Source organism: Baudoinia panamericana, assembly GCF_000338955.1.
Source record: "Baudoinia panamericana UAMH 10762 unplaced genomic scaffold BAUCOscaffold_3, whole genome shotgun sequence".
Taxonomy (NCBI): Eukaryota; Fungi; Ascomycota; class Dothideomycetes; order Mycosphaerellales; family Teratosphaeriaceae; genus Baudoinia; species Baudoinia panamericana.
The window spans coordinates 1,304,964-1,320,262 of NW_006911259.1; the positions used below are offsets into that span (position 1 = coordinate 1,304,964).

At 55.4% G+C, this 15,299-nt stretch overlaps 6 protein-coding genes across 6 annotated transcripts; 2 read left to right on the forward strand and 4 right to left on the reverse strand.

The window, feature by feature from the left end:
- Positions 1 to 515: 515 nt before the first annotated feature.
- BAUCODRAFT_573461 (uncharacterized protein) lies at positions 516 to 2,651 on the reverse strand (the record flags this gene model as incomplete). Its single annotated transcript, XM_007675963.1, has 2 exons — positions 516 to 2,543; positions 2,598 to 2,651. 2 exons carry the CDS (start codon positions 2,649 to 2,651, stop codon positions 882 to 884), a joined length of 1,716 nt encoding a protein of 571 aa, XP_007674153.1. The 3' UTR covers positions 516 to 881.
- A 649-nt stretch (positions 2,652 to 3,300) lies between these two features.
- BAUCODRAFT_31509 (uncharacterized protein) lies at positions 3,301 to 4,203 on the reverse strand. The gene is made up of 2 exons (XM_007675403.1): positions 4,124 to 4,203; positions 3,301 to 4,070 (listed from the first exon to the last, which is right to left on the reverse strand). The coding sequence occupies exons 1-2, from the start codon at positions 4,166 to 4,168 to the stop codon at positions 3,579 to 3,581; spliced, it is 537 nt and encodes a 178-aa protein (XP_007673593.1). The 5' UTR covers positions 4,169 to 4,203; the 3' UTR covers positions 3,301 to 3,578.
- Positions 4,204 to 4,675: 472 nt separating this feature from the next.
- BAUCODRAFT_120474 (uncharacterized protein) lies at positions 4,676 to 7,686 on the reverse strand (the record flags this gene model as incomplete). Its single annotated transcript, XM_007675964.1, has 3 exons — positions 4,676 to 6,458; positions 6,505 to 7,539; positions 7,610 to 7,686. 3 exons carry the CDS (start codon positions 7,684 to 7,686, stop codon positions 4,676 to 4,678), a joined length of 2,895 nt encoding a protein of 964 aa, XP_007674154.1.
- Positions 7,687 to 8,883: 1,197 nt separating this feature from the next.
- BAUCODRAFT_120475 (uncharacterized protein) lies at positions 8,884 to 10,609 on the reverse strand (the record flags this gene model as incomplete). The annotated part of the gene is made up of 4 exons (XM_007675965.1): positions 8,884 to 8,994; positions 9,045 to 10,023; positions 10,091 to 10,188; positions 10,319 to 10,609. 4 exons carry the CDS (start codon positions 10,607 to 10,609, stop codon positions 8,884 to 8,886), a joined length of 1,479 nt encoding a protein of 492 aa, XP_007674155.1.
- Positions 10,610 to 11,134: 525 nt separating this feature from the next.
- Positions 11,135 to 11,981, forward strand: BAUCODRAFT_31513 (uncharacterized protein). Its single transcript, XM_007675404.1, has 2 exons — positions 11,135 to 11,842; positions 11,896 to 11,981. The coding sequence occupies exon 1, from the start codon at positions 11,321 to 11,323 to the stop codon at positions 11,675 to 11,677; it is 357 nt and encodes a 118-aa protein (XP_007673594.1). The 5' UTR covers positions 11,135 to 11,320; the 3' UTR covers positions 11,678 to 11,842; positions 11,896 to 11,981.
- A 1,138-nt stretch (positions 11,982 to 13,119) lies between these two features.
- Positions 13,120 to 15,129, forward strand: BAUCODRAFT_60135 (uncharacterized protein; the record flags this gene model as incomplete). The annotated part of the gene is made up of 1 exon (XM_007675499.2): positions 13,120 to 15,129. A coding segment is annotated over one exon (2,010 nt), but the record flags the coding sequence as incomplete, so codon positions are not given.
- Between the last annotated feature and the right edge of the window lie 170 nt (positions 15,130 to 15,299).

Here is a 15,299-nt window from a genome sequence, read left to right on the forward strand (position 1 = left end):
ATACGTGCAGCCACAAACGCAGCGCTCTCAGATTTTGCGCACCCGGCTTCGAAAGATGAATAGTAACGTTCACCCAGCGTCGTTGACGGACAAGGTTGTCTCTGCAGAATCTGTACAAGCCGTCGAAATTGAAGTTGAGGACGTGGGCTTGTATGGCATCGACCGTGGTGTAATCAAGGCGGCAGATCATATCCAGTGACTCCTGGCGGATCGTGCGACAGGTGCGCGTTAATGCGCTGACGAGTGGTACTCCATCAATGACTACCAGCTCTTTGGGTCCAGAGTCAGGCTTGACGCACTCGTAGATCTGGTTGCGGATCTCTGGAGGGAGCTTGAGCAACGGACTGCTGGTCTCCATTGGAGGCGCTCGCTGAATGTGACAGATGCTGGATGGCTAACGCGTTGTTGCAAGATTCCTCAATGAAGACGATGCATATCCAAGGATGTTGATGTTGAGTACGTGTGGTAGGTAAGCCCGCTAGGGAGCGAGAGGGGTTGTAGTCTGGCTGTGTCACTCAAAAGAGGAAAGAACGTTGGCGAAAACAGTGAATCGAGTAGTAACAGAGCGTCCCAGCGGAGTAGCTCTGCAGACCGGTACTGGTGCACGCGATTGCGTTGCTCCTTGGTAGGTAGCGCTATGTGGCCATAAGCGCCGAGTGATAGCTGGGAAGGATGTGCAGTCGACGCAGGACTACCCGCTCGTTGATAGATGCGATGTGGTGGACTTTGACTGTAGCCTGGCATCGTACGGCGGACATTTTCACTGCATGTATCACGCGCTCCTCCCTAGAGGGAGTGCGCGAGACCGATTCAGCTTTTGGTATGACCGGTAAGCGCTCCTTCCTGGTTCGGACAGACCTTGCGAGACCGGAAGATCTACCTCAGACCTCGAACACAGGCCCGACTTCGCGACCGCCAACCTGACCTTGCTGCCTAAGCTCGACAAGATCGACACGCCAACCCTTCCACTTGTCAAGCCCACGCTTGACCTCCTTGACGCGCTCAACGCGCCGCTTGCCCTCCTCTTCCTGCGCCAGCCGGAACGCTTCTTCATCAAAGCCACCCTCATCGCTTAGCAGACCAAGACTCGGTGCCCTGTTGCGCTGTTGCGGGCTTGCTGCATGAGCTGCTCTAGCAGGAGGCTCTCTCGGCCTGCCGGTAAAAGCGCTAATACCAGATGTAATAACATCCTGGAAAGTACTGCTCTGCCTAGGAATGCTGCCGTTGGGACCACGAAGCCGCGGACTGTACGGTCCGGCATTAAGATCAACATCTTCGTACTCGGGAGACCCCCCGGCGCCCATATAGTCATTCATACCTGGCTGCATTTCTGCTCGCTTGTCACGCCACACGCCGCGCCGCAGATCGAAGTTCTCAGCTTCCAAACCGCGAATGCGAGCGTGCAAAGCTCCAGTCTCTGTTTCGTCGTCGCCAAGTTCGAACTCACCAACCTCACGTACATGGGAAGGACGATCGCGCCGTTTCAGCTGTTGCCGGAGGTCAGCAAGTTCTTTTTCCTTCGTCACATTGGCGGTAGTAGCATCGCGATGCAGCTTCGTTAAAGCCTCGACTTTCTGCTCAAGGCTTTTTGCTCGGTGCTCGGCAGCCTCAAGGTTCGAATTGGCAGTACGCAGGTCGGACTCGAGGACAGTGATGCGCTTGGTGAGCTGCTCAGGATCCTCATTCGCAGCCTGGGTCTCCTCGCTCGGAAAGGCCATGGCTACTTTCAATTGATCAAGCTCCTGTCTATACGATGCTGTGGCGGTCTCTGCTGCCTTGGCCCGTTCCTCGATCTCCTTGACTGACACGTCTCGCTCCGACATACTGGCCTGGAGTCCGTTCATTTGATGTCTTAGCACACTCAGCGCCATCTCTAGAGACTCAATGGTCGACGTCTTGCTCGCAAGTTCCTGGGTTAGGTCTGGACCGGCGCCGGAGATCCTGCGGTTGTTACTTTTCGCGGCCTGCTGCGCTTGAGCCAGCTGCCTTTGTGCAGCAGCCAGCTCTACGCTTAGTCGGTCAGCCTCTTTGGCTTTGCTTCTAAGCTCGGCCATATCGCTGCTGCCTTCTCGCAGACTCTCCAACTCCTCCTCTGCCTTTGCCAACCGCGCAGCACCTTCTGTTTGCTGCTCCTTGAACGCGTCATTCTCCTTCTCAAGCTCCTCAATACGAGCAGTTTGCTTCTTATACAATTCTTGAACCTCCATACCGGCATTTATCGGACCGGTTCCAGAGGCAGGATCCGTAGACACGGGTGACAAAACGCCGACTGCACCCTGTCTGAAGGATTCTGATCGCTGTTTTGACTGCTGAGACAAAGACGGCTGCCTCTCGGGCAGCGGGCGAGCACTCTCCTGTCCGTCTACGGCACTTTCATCCTCCTGCTTCTCCTCCTCCACCGCAGCCCTTTCACTTGGCTCTGCTGTGGCATGTGACTCTGCTGCATCTTCGACCTTGGTCCCCGACTCTGCAGACTTCTCGTCCTGCTTCTTTGTTCCAGCTTTCTTCCCCTTCTTTGCCTGTTCCTTCTTCAACTGCTCGAACTATAGCCAGAGTCAATAGTGTGAGCTTGTGTGCCAGGGAAGGGCGGATCGTACTCGTTTCTTCGCCGCCGCAAGCTTTTCAGCCTTCGCTTTGTCTTCGTCGGCCATTTCAGCAAGTGGATCTTACCTGCAGTCAGACTTGAATGCAGATATATGAGCAAGCAATTCTCTAATCAAGGGGTGGGTATGGGCATAGACCAAGCCATGCCATGATATTTGGCACCTTATGTGGTGTCCCATGGATTTCTCGACTCACGCGCGCTCACCACACTGTACGCGACAAGAGCCAGTTTGTTACGCACAAGAACCACTTGGCTACGCGAACACTATCACAATGGCGATGGCAGATATCAAGCATACAGTGAAGATACCCATTACCGTCATCGTCGCCCAGCTGACCTTCAACCTTTTCATTTCACAGTCCTACTAAGAGAAATTCGCCCTAACAGGTTCTCGAAGGGGGTCTGCAATGTCCGATCCTTCAAGGACTCAATGAACGACTAAATAGGCTCTTTCAGCGAGCGCATGTCCTACCTTAGATCGTTGGGCACTGGATTTTGTCCCTATTGACTTCGTTCCCACCGTCATCGTCTGCTCGTGAGCTCACCACCGACTCATCATCGTTCAGAACTTGCTTATCATGATGAGCCGAATAGCAACGATGGGGTGTTTGACGTTACAAATGCCCAAATGGTGGATACTTCTAATAATGTTGAGAGGCAGCGCCGTGCGGCTCCTGACGACGAATGAAACAGGTATATGGGAAGGGCTAGCTGGCAAGTTGGACAGCGCACATTACACGATCGATACATGCCATGAACGTTCTACTGCGGAATCTGAGCGACGTTCTGATCGATGAACACTACACTTGAATTGTAAAAGCCAGGCTGGCTGGATGCTTCATTTTGGCTGAGCTGGGCACTAGGCCCTAACCATCTCACGCTGGGGTATCATAATGCTGTTCGCAACCCCTTTGGCCGTCAACTCCTCACTCATGCTAAGCATAATGCCCGCACCTCGGCCGCAAGGAATCGCTTAGTACCTCTGAGCATCAGCCTTCTTGTCGAGCTCGCTCTCGACTCCGCGCTGCAACGTCTTGCCCTGGTCGTGCTGACGCTCCGCACGCGCCTTGCCCTCCTCATCACCGGTCAAGCTGTGGAAAGCGCCACCGACAGCGCCTTTCGCACGGTCCGCCATGCCACCACCGAGGTCGGAGAGCTGGCCCTGAGCCTCCTGCCCTTTGCCCTCCTGGTTCTGACGCTCGCCTGCGGACCTCATGCTCTCCATGCCGGTGAGACTGCCGATGGCTTCCTTGGCGGAGCCCATGGTCTGGTTGTAGGAGCCAGTAGTGCGGTTGGGGTCGTTTGCCGCCACGCCAGTGCTGGAGAAGGACAAGCCGCCTAGGGTGCCGCCGGTGTGCGACAGGTCGTCCTTGGCGTCGGCGGCGGCCTTGCGGTTCTCACCTTGAGACTTGTCGGCGTTGTTGCCGGTGATGGAGCCAAGAGCAGATTGCATCGCGCCAGAGGCCTAGGTATGGGTCAGTGGCGGGAGTATCAGTGATGTTAGTAGCCCTAGCATACCTGATCGACGTAGGACTGGAGGGTGCTCGTGTTCTTGTCAGACATCTTGGCGGTATCGGTAGGTCGAACTTGGTCGTTGGACGAGGTAGTGGTGTTGAGCTTAGTGTGCTTGATAGTGCTCACTTTGTGTGGTGCGAAGGTGAGAAAACTTGTTGCAAACAGAAAGGCCACGTATGCAAGGTGTTGCGCGTTTGCACTTGCTTAGCTGCTACGTTGCCAGGTCAGCTTCTTTATTCACTCACAAATATGCAGTACCCTACGTCATACGGCACGTGTTGTCTACCAAACTTGGAATGACAAGGCAAGCGTGCCCCACCATGTTAGCCTTCATCGGCGTCCAGAACCCAATGGCCTCATCATGGTCGCACATTAGTTAAGAGAAGGGAATAGGAAGCGACCATGGCGCTGGAACGATCAGTGGCATATTAATCGACGGCTTCGACGTACATACAGTCCTGCACCTAGGTATCAATGTCCAATGTTCCCAGACATCCTAAACTTCCTTCCCAAAGGTGTGGTGATCCAGATCTTTCATGCCATAATGTTACAGACTCATTTCAACAGCCAAGTATTTCCAAATTCCCAGTCATCGCCCGAACCAATGTCGGCCGGCATTACAATCCCTTTGAAACAATCATTCGAGCCGTTGTCGTTTCCGTCAGTAGCGGCCCACTCGGCACCCAGCTCCGTCGCGGTCAGATCGTCGGAACTCGTATGCCCTTCATCCGAGGTGAAAGAGAATATGCTGTCCGCCTGGCCCGTACTTGTAGTGAATCCGCCTGACGTTGCGCTGCTCGTGTTCGTCTCTGTCTGACACAACGCCCAGAGATCCGCAGTAGCTGCAGCGTTGGTCCATAGGTTCTGTGAGTTTGATGATGTATCGCTGACAGCGGTTGTCGAATGGTTGTACTGTTGCATCCCCAGTGCCGGTGAGTCGAGCAGTGCTTCTACAGGTTGGCCGCCGTAGCAAGCGTCGTATATGTTCGTTGTGCCGTTGTCAAGGCTCCCGAGCAGCTTCTCCCAGTCGGTAGGCTGAGGCTCAGCCTTGACAGGTCGAGAACTTTGAGCATCTGCGGGCTGACCTTCATTGTCGTTGGCAAAGGAGAGGTAGTCGAGGTTCGGGAGCCTCCTGTCCTCGACTCTTGGCTTGGACTTGAGACGCTGTGACGCTTGAGGCTGAGGTGGCGCCGAGGGCCGGACGACAGCACTGGCCGGCCGGGGGTACAAGTTAGCCTGGCCCGGGCTGCGGGAGGGCTCAGAACGGGATGTTGACGCAGGATTGTACAACGCCACGTCGGCTGAGACCGTAGGTTGCAGAGATGGCTGGCTTTGAGAGGGCACGCCGTAAGGGTGCAAGCTGATGTTGTGTACGGTCGCCCTTCGATGGTCAGCTGTTACACCGAGCCTAGGCGGCTTCAGGGTGGCATTGTTGTTCGTGAAGCGAGCGGCAATAGCCTTGAGCTGTTTCCGGGTAGATGCTGGCAAGCTCGGGTGTGGATTGATTGTGACGGCGATGTCAGAGTTGTGGCGCGACATCTCCGGTACGGTTGGCTTCGGTAAGGGCTTTACAGTTGGTGGCGCCGACTGCGGAGCCTTCGGTGCTGGTAGCGGTGCAGGAGACAAGGTCGGAAGGAAGGATCGCGCCACACGGCTGAACTCGGGCGCACATGGTGCCTTCGACTTGTCCAGAATGCTGATGATGCTCTTGATCGTTTTCTGGTTGTCCTTAAGAATCTTCGACGTGGGCTCGAGGTTCAGGCCTTGGAAGAGAAGTCCGAAACCGGAGAGGACGAGCATCTCATCTCGGTTGAGACAGAAGGTAAAGCGCATGCCGCGCTCTTCCAGAAGCAATACGATCTGAAGCATATGCTTGCATGAGCTGGCCAGGGTCAGCATCGAAGAGGAAGAGGCGCTTCCAAGCAATGCGCAGACAGCAGGTCGCTGGATAAGGGCGCGGACGTAGTGGTACGTCATTGAAAGTAGAGGTGAACGGCTGCTAATGGTACCTGTGCTTGGCTTGTCTTGCGCAAACTGCAACCTCAGATGGGGTGGCAGAGCTTTCTGCCATGCGTCAAGTTCGTCAGAAAGATCGGCGAGCTTCTTGAGGGACAGTTCGTAAGATGTCTTAGCTGGGAACACCTCCTCGAGCACTTTCGAGAGAATGCGGGATGCACGGAAGAGGGCAAGCGCACTCGACAGCTTCGTCGACTCGCCCGGCAAGGTGGGCTGAAAGCCGCGCTCAGTCACGTACTCGTCGTCGGCATCGACGGGGTACTCGCACTGAACATCGTCGTCCTTGAGCTGCTTGGGGAGGCCAAGAACGACAGCGGTGAAGCTGTACTTTGTTAGCGCCATGCATCGATCTTCGGAATTGCGCTTACCTGTCGACAGTGTACAAAGTCCAGAACACCTTCTTCCTTGTCTCGCAAGTCAACGTGCCAAGTGCAAAACGTTTCTGTGACTGATGCAGACCGAGGCGAGCGGACAAGGTTGTGGACAAGCCTTTGTACGTCAGCAGCCTAGTCAAATCACCCTGCTGCACGCAATAGATCTGCGCAAGCACAAGCGCTTGCAACGTGCCCATAGTGTTCTCCGTCAACGTTTCATCGATCGCAGCCTTCCACTGACTTTGGAAGCTCTCCAGATCCGGTGACGTACGTGTGCCATTGGACAGAGTAGCAATGCCGAACACAAGATTGAGCTGCGCAATGGCAGTCTTGTCCGTGACGGCTTCAGCATCCGCTACATACTTCTCGTACAATGCTAAGAATGTCGGACGATGAAGCACCGGAAATAGCGGCGCCCACTCCTGAAAGAAGATATTGATGAGTTGGTCCGACACGAGACGCGGTGGTGCCTTGAAGACCACCGGAGATGGAGGTGTCGGCAGCGAGTCGGTCAGCTTGCGCACACTGCTCGCTAAGAGAAGGTTAGTGTTGATGTCCGCAGTTGAGCGGCCGCCTTCTTGCACTCTGTGCTTGAATGCTTCAATAAACGTCCGTCCGCTGGATGTGCCGGTGAAGTACGAATCGGCGCCATCACCGGCCCCAGCAAGCAGGTTTGGCGATTGATGCACTTTGAAGACTTCATCCTTTTCTCCATTGTCATCCTTGCCGTCTTTCGATTCTTCTGACGCTGCTGATGTGCGTCGAGGTGAGGGCAGCTGTAGTGGCCGAGAAGACTGCGAATGCAGCCTGGAAAGCAAGTCAATCTTCTCGTCCTTCTCGTCCAGCAGCTCCTTCAGTTCTCTGACTTCGGATTCCAGGCTGCGCACTCTCTCCTCCAATGATTCCGTGTAACCTCTCGGAAACGCACGGCGACTCAGCTTATCGCTGGTCTTACATTCGAAGCTCACGTTCGCACATTGTGTGCAGCACGGCCGAATGCCATCACATCTGATCTTCTTACTACGGCATCTGTTGGCACTCGAGTTAGATCGGTCATCCCAGCGTATGCGGCGAACCGCTCCGGTGTCACCGCCCTTACCTGTCACAAGCCTGCGCGATCCTCGTCTGCGCATTCGCGCCCACCTTGATGACCTTCATGGGTAGAATGCCCGGCATGATGGGCAGAAGTTGGGGCCAGGATCACTGACTCCTATACCGTGGTCCGTGGCGGAGAGTTGGCGACAATGTCGATAACCTCTGGGCTGGGGAGAAGCTTTGTGTGGGGAGGTCCGTGGTCGTCATGCGCACAATTATGGGATCCAAATAGACTTCAATTGCTTGAACACTGCTGCCAATGTTGCGCAGTCCAGACTCTCCAGTTGTCCCTGGGTAGCTCTGAATAATGTTGCAATGTTTCATGCAGCAGCGTACTTGCAACGCGAAACGGTGAATTGAAAACCGACGAGATGGAAGGGGAAACCGGAACAGCCCGCCGTAACCCGCAATCTGGAGAAAATGAACGCGCCACCCTTCTGGCCGCACTGGGGAAGAGAGTAAGCTCGGCTCTTGGTGTGGAGCGTGATCGGTCGACTTGGCGTAAGTTTCAGCCAATCCAATGAGCTGAACGCAGGTTAGGCTCACAGCGCAGCTCTGCAAGTGCAAGAAATGTCAAGGCGGGGAGGTCGCATGCTCTCGCGACAATGAACCGGATGGACCTTTTGTGAATCTCCAGTCTGCCGATACTATGGAACGGGCCTGCTGACGAGCTTCTAGCGCTCTTGCTCGAGACGCGCGATCTCGAAGAACCATCGCAGAACGGCACACAGAAGCAGCCTTTAGCGATACGAAGTGAAACCGGGTGGATGATCGACGCAACACTTCACCAAGCACGAACTATAAAACGCTGCACTGTTTGTGGGGTGCGTGCGGTGCAAAGCGCGGAGCTGGAGCTCTCAAAGAGGCAGTAGCATTTGTCAGTTGCAACGGTAGAAGGCTTGGTCGTACCACCTGTAGAGTGTGTGCCGCTAAGACTGCGTACGTCACCCTGTACTGATATCAGGTGGTCGTGTGAGCAGACAAGGTGCGATCGCACGTTGCTGACTGACCCATCTGCTCATGGTGGGGTCATGACAGCTATTCGTATATTGGTGGTCCGGGTGGTGTAGCGTAGTCCACTAGGTGATTAGACTTCGTCACCTCCGTAGCGTTTCCGACCACCTGGGGACTTGGAGCTGGGGAGCTTGGGAAGTAATGAGCGTCGGCCATCGACGTTGGCCCGTCGAGCTGCGATTGGCTCGTCCAAGGTGTTGAGATTATCTCTGTCCCGTCGAATATTGCTCGGTTGTCTCAAACCGGATCTTGCATGTCCTTGAATCAAGAATAGTCCTCGTCTGGCAACTGGTCTGCCTTGTCTGACTCTGTTTCTCGCTGATTCATCGCTGTCAGATAGTCCCTCACTACCTCGCTCTCCGCAAGCTCCAGCTTCTAGGCAGCGTTAGCACAAGTCAAAAGGTGTAGCCAAGGTCAAGACTTGCCTGCTTCTCAAAGTCCTCATACGCCCTTTCGAGCAGTTCAAATTCCAGCTTCCTGAGTTGCATGGCTTGCTCATAACACTTCCGCCTCACATCTGCGCCCTCGCAATGCCTAACGGCTTCAACTCCGTCCTGCGTATTGTACAACAGCTGCAGCTGATCAAACACTCTTTGCTGGAGAAGAGCGACAGCACGCAGACGATAGACATCCCAAAGCTTGCTTTTGCCCAGTAAGATGTACAATTGCGCCGCACCACCAACGAGTTCTTCATCTCGAAAGAAAGCCCGCATCTCCTCATCCGAACCATCAACTGTCCTGGCGAGCTCGAACCGCAAGCCGTCTTCTTCCGCATTGACGCACATTAGCCAGATGAAGTCACCCTTCCAATCAATCTCGCCGTCGCCTGCGTCTATAAGCTTGAAGCCAGGCGCGCATTCAGCGACCTTTATCTTCGGTAACCGGTAAGAGTCGTTATTAGGGATGCTCAAGCTAAGAAACAGCGTTTCCGCAGACTTCCTATCCGCCTCCAGGAAGCCGTATGAAAAGAGCATCTCGCATGCGCCCTTCTCGTCGCCGTAAGAGATGGTGACTTCATCGCCTTCCTTAAGCGTTTTGTCGTTACGGATGAGGAGCGTAGCGTTGCCGTCAGCGTCCTTGTCGTAGATTGCTACAGTCTCCTCGCCCGCGGCATGGTTTGCAAGGTCGAGGCAGGGGACCATGCAATGGCCAATAGCTGGGTAGTCAAGGGCACGGGAACGATACATGGCGTCCACTTGCAGCCAGTCGTCGAAGGTGAGCTGATCTTCTACAAGTCCATACCACCGCGTGTTGGCCCCGCGCTCACAGAGGAGGTCATACTCGCGGCGGAGACTTCTTAGCTTCGAGGACATGGCTGGCGCAAGGGTCGTGCCAACTAGCAGCTCCAGCTCTGCAGGCGTCCAGAACGTCGGCAGTAGCTCGCTAGGTAGCGATTTCACGTAGCTGCTAGACTCAGTACGTTCTGGGAATAGAAGAGCTGCAAGGCTAGGAGAGAAGGTGGTGGACATACTCAGTAAACGGACTATGAACGCCAACGCGCTCGCTGAGACCAGGACACGAGACAGAAGCTTGCACGAGCAGGAAGGAGAGGATGGCACCGCGTGGTGTCTGACCTACCGTCAGCTGTTGCGCTGATGATACCCCTACCAGCTTACTTTGTGGCCGAGCGTATTGCGCTGCGTCCGGTCAATGACCCTACAGGTCAGAGGAACGGCATAAGTGAGAAAAGGATACCTACCCGTCCGAAGTCGCCGAGACATTCGAGGACTTCGCGATAGTCCCGATCTACCTTGGCGTGGTCCTGAACGCGCTCGAGAGAAAGGATGAGATCTCGCGGCACTGTCAGCAGAGTCTGTAGCTCACCGTTCTGGTTCGCCGGAATAGGATGCTTGGCGATGAGTGCAGCTCCCCTGCCTGCAACTACTCCGGGAACGGTGGCAGTGAATGAGACGTCATTAAGTGTGGCCCATGGCAGTATCGCTTCGCTTGGGATGCGCAACCAGCCGGCGCTTCTGCCCTCAGCGATCATATTCAATCGCCAGTTTCTGGATAAGTCGTGGAAGCGTACAGCTCGTCAACCATCGGGCACAAGCCGTCGTGCTCTCCAGTAAGGGTATGTCAAGAGTCAGGGTACCTGCGAAAGTTGCTGGTTGATGTAGGTACCACGCAGTGACTTGCAAGTGGGAATGGAAGTCGGAACAACCCTAGACCTATCTTTACCATACTGACTCGTGCATATTCGGATCCACCTTCCTCTGCAGATCATCCGCAACGCAGAACTCCACCCATCCGCCGCTTTACCCTTGTACCTTCGTTCCCTTCTATCAGGAGAGATCGGTGTCAGGCGACATTTTACTAAGCTTAGCACTGCAGCATGTGAAGAGCACCGCGAGCAACGTTGAGACAGCTGAGCCCGAAGTTTTCGTGCCCAACCGAACTCGAAGGGGGCAAGCCGATGCAGGGGCTGTTACGCCACAAATGCTTCGCTCACGACTCACACCGTTTGCTCGCAGTCAACTCTTTCGTGCTATTTGGGTTCTTGAAGGGCCGAACTATTGCGCGTCTACGGCCCACGGCAGTCCACATTTCTATCTCTTGTCTAGCTAGGTGTCTAAGCTTAGCATTGTAGGCACGCCCGATTGGTTGGGTTGCAATTCCTCGATGGTGCTTCGCAGCCTTTTACCGCTTCGCCACGCGAGTGCCGACTGTTCGAGGGGGGCCTTTCACGGAAGGATAGAGGATGGCGGCAGCAGACAGCTTCCCAGACCGTGCCACCGCATATTCGAGAGTCGCTTATACAGTGGAGCCTGTCTTCTGGTGCTTCGGCGTAGAAGAGCAAATGGGGTCGATGCGCGCGATAGACGGATCGTTCAAGCAAGCGCCAAGTGGAACCGAGCGAACCGCGGAGCACTTTCAGCTCATCGCATTCATGGCTACAGCAACGTGCTTTGCTGCTGCAGCTCTCTCAGTCTCCGCTACGGAGGAGACTTGTGGGTCGTTACTGATACGGATTATCGGAAAAGATGGGTCTTGCCCTTCGTACGGTAACCGCGACACGCTTCGTCATCCTGTTTCGTGCGCAAGACCGGTCTCTTAGTGAGGCGACTTCACGTTCTGCTTATCGTTTTGTTCCGTAATCTCTCATGATATGTTCTCATACACCACGCGTCTTTGCGCTGCACCAATCCAACATAGATATCCAAGCGAGGCTCTGCCGTTACATTGCAGAGGTTCACAGGCGTTCTCCGGCTGAGAAAGCAGAGTTCGTTGGCTTTCCATTGAAGTAGCAAGGTACCAGTCTGCTCACGCTGACAGAGCCTTGTGAACGAATCTTAATACCCATCCGGACGCCACTGCTCCTGCTATTGCTACTCCATACTGGCTCGAGCGGATATCGCACCGTCTGTACAAAGTCGACGTTCTTCACGGTCGCTACCACAACGAACTTACACATTCCACAGTACCCTGTGTTTCGGTGTGCTACTATTCTTGGCACGCACCAGGGCTCTTTGCCAAACAGATTACCGGATCCGGTACAATCGGCGCAAATCACAGGCATTGTAAGGCCTTTGTCTTGGTTACGCGGCCCTTGGCGGCCGCGGCCACCCAGACATCATGTCGACTCCGGTGGATATGCTGGCGAACCCATTCGATGATCCTAGTGTGATGTCTCCAGGAAGCATGCAGCCTTCGCTGGAGCAGTCGCATGACGTCAGCACGGGCGTGGTCTCAAGTGCTGAGGCCAGTCAGCCCGGTAGCGCGGGAGGAAGGCGTAGGGAGAAGAAGAGGGTAGGCTTCACGGGCGGAGCGGACTCGGGCGAGCTCAGTCCAAGGCTGGTGCGAGCAGATGGCCCGTCATCATCCAGTCAAACGCCACTATCACCCCCTCATGTTACTCCGCCACAAGCCTCTCCGGATGCTAGTGCGCTCAACACTCCGATCCAGTCTCGACAGACGAGCGGCGAGTTTGTACGACCGGAGGATACCAGCAGGTCACATTTGCCTGAGCTCTCGCCACAGCAGACGCGGGAGATTCATGCGGCTTTTGGGCAGACTCTACAGCTACCACGGCCCAGGCCCGCTATCCGGAGAACGCCGTCGAACACACTTCCTCCCTCCCTCGTGGAGGTCGACATTGATGGCACGCATGATGACCCGGAACGCGTACATCGCGCCATGCGAGCACGGGATGCTTACGAGCGTGCCAAGAGACTCGAGACGGATGAGCGACGATCGTTACCTAATTCACGTTTCAATTCGCCTGAGCGAAGAGCCGTGACCGGGTCGAGGAGATCGCTTGTCCCAGAGATTGAGCTGGACGATTTCAAGGTCAAGCTCGATGATGCTGGAGACTCAGATTCAGACGCCGGCATTCACATACCCAGAGTGGGTAGGGCACGGAAGGCGTCGACGGCGGAAGCACTGGACCTTGTCCGCAAGCATACAGTTGCCCATGGCGGATTAAGATCGGCGGAGACGCCCCCTTCGCCAGGCTTGCCTTCCGGAGCCGTAACACCGACGGAAGATATACACGAGTACGAAGAGTATCGACCACGGCCACAGGAATATCATGGCGGCATCCTGTCCTCTCTGTTAAAGCTGTACAACCAGCAACAGCAACATTCCAGTAATGGGCGCTCTTCAAGCAGACAGCCTCATCATCGCCGGGCCTTCAGTGGCGACCTTAGCGGCGCAACCACACCGACGCAATCACCTCCAGACTCTGGCACCGTGACTCCCAACGGCAGCAACTGGTTCTCACGCAAATCGAAGAACCACTCCAGCTCTTCTCTTGCTAAGCTTATCGGGTCTTCGGCCAGTCTTAGCTCGCCTGCAGTATCTGGGCTTGGCGAACAGGTTGCAGAACGGCTGAGGGAGCAGCGTGAACAAGAGAAGGCCAATCGACCCGGCATCGGCAAGAGAAGTCGCAGCAGTGATGTGATCGCAGCCATCAACCGCTTGAGCAGACCCAAACTTGAAGACGAGATTAGGATCACCGTTCACATTGCCGAGTACCTCGCGCGACAGAAGTACCTTTTGAAGCTTTGCCGGGCGCTGATGGAGTATGGCGCTCCGACACACAGGCTGGAGGAGTACATGAACATGTCCGCACGGGTCTTGGAGATCCAAGCGCAGTTTCTGTACATTCCAGGTTCGATGATCATGAGCTTTGACGACCCATCTACGCATACCACTGAGGTGAAGCTCGTCCGAGTCACACAAGGCCTGGATCTGGGTAAGCTTCGAGACGTCCATGAAGTGTACAAGGAAGTTGTGCATGACCGCATAGGAGTGGAAGAGGCTACTGCTCGCCTTAAGGAGGTCATGGGCAAGCCGCCGAAGCACAGTCGATGGCTTCGGATTCCAGTCTACGGACTCGCAGCAGCGTGCGTTGGACCATTCGCTTTCGGTGCCAGGCTCATCGACCTGCCAATTGCATTTTTGCTAGGCTGCATCCTCGGCGTACTGCAGCTAGTCGTCTCACCCAAGTCGGATCTCTACGCCAATGTCTTCGAGATCGCCGCGACAGTAATCACCTCATTCCTCGCTCGCGCATTCGGCAGCATACCCAACGGCCACGGCGGCCGCCTCTTCTGCTTCTCCGCCCTCGCACAGTCCTCCATCGCGCTCATCCTGCCGGGCTACATCGTCCTCTGCGCCTCGCTCGAACTGCAGAGCCGCGCCATCGTGGCCGGCAGCATCCGCATGGTCTACGCCATCATCTACTCGCTCTTCCTCGGCTTCGGCATCACTATCGGCACCGCCATCTATGGCATCATGGATCACAACGCTACCTCCGCTACGACCTGCGACGGCGCCATAGCCGAACCGTACTTCTTCCCCTTCGTCCCCGCCTTCGCCTTCACGCTCATCGTCATCAACCAAGCGAAGTGGAAACAAGCGCCTGTCATGATAGTCATTGCCTTCGCGGGCTACCTCGTCAGCTATTACTCGGCGAAACGCTTCGCGGGCAACACGCAAGTCAGCAGTACTCTTGGCGCTCTCATGATCGGTGTCCTTGCGAACCTGTACTCACGCATTGGCGGTCGGGCGGAGAATTGGCTTCTGGATTTATGGGAAGACCGGCTACGGCCGCGCTGGAAACAGTTCAAGCGTCGCGTGCTCCATATCCGTAACCGGCACAAGAAGGCTACGCCAAAGTCGCTGGAAGAGGGTAGTTCCCACGCCTCCTCGGACGGAGAAGCAGCGTCCCTCTTCGTGCGCCAGACGCGCCGCGTCGGCTACGGTCTTGCGGCCGCGGCGATGCTACCCGCCATCTTCGTCCAAGTCCCTTCCGGACTCGCCGTTTCCGGCTCATTGGTCTCTGGCTTAGCGTCTGCGAACCAGATCGCTGGCAACGCGACCAACGGGACGACGGTGGTGAACTCTACGACACTGGGGCTGGATACGAGCGGACTGAACAGTATTGCGTTTAACGTGAGCTATTCGGTTATTCAGGTAGCGATTGGGATTACGGTGGGCTTATTCTTGAGCGCAATTGTGGTGTATCCGTTTGGCAAGAAGAGGAGTGGATTGTTTAGCTTTTAAGCGAGCGGGTGGTCGTTCTGGAGTTGGTGGGTTAAACGTCGTTTCATGATACCCCAACGCACTGCCGTGCTTATATACAGCGTTTTCGCGCAAGTTGCGCACTTTCTGAAAGCGGCTTATTGTGTTTCTGTCCACTGTCTCTACGTGTATCACCCGCACCCCATTGGCAG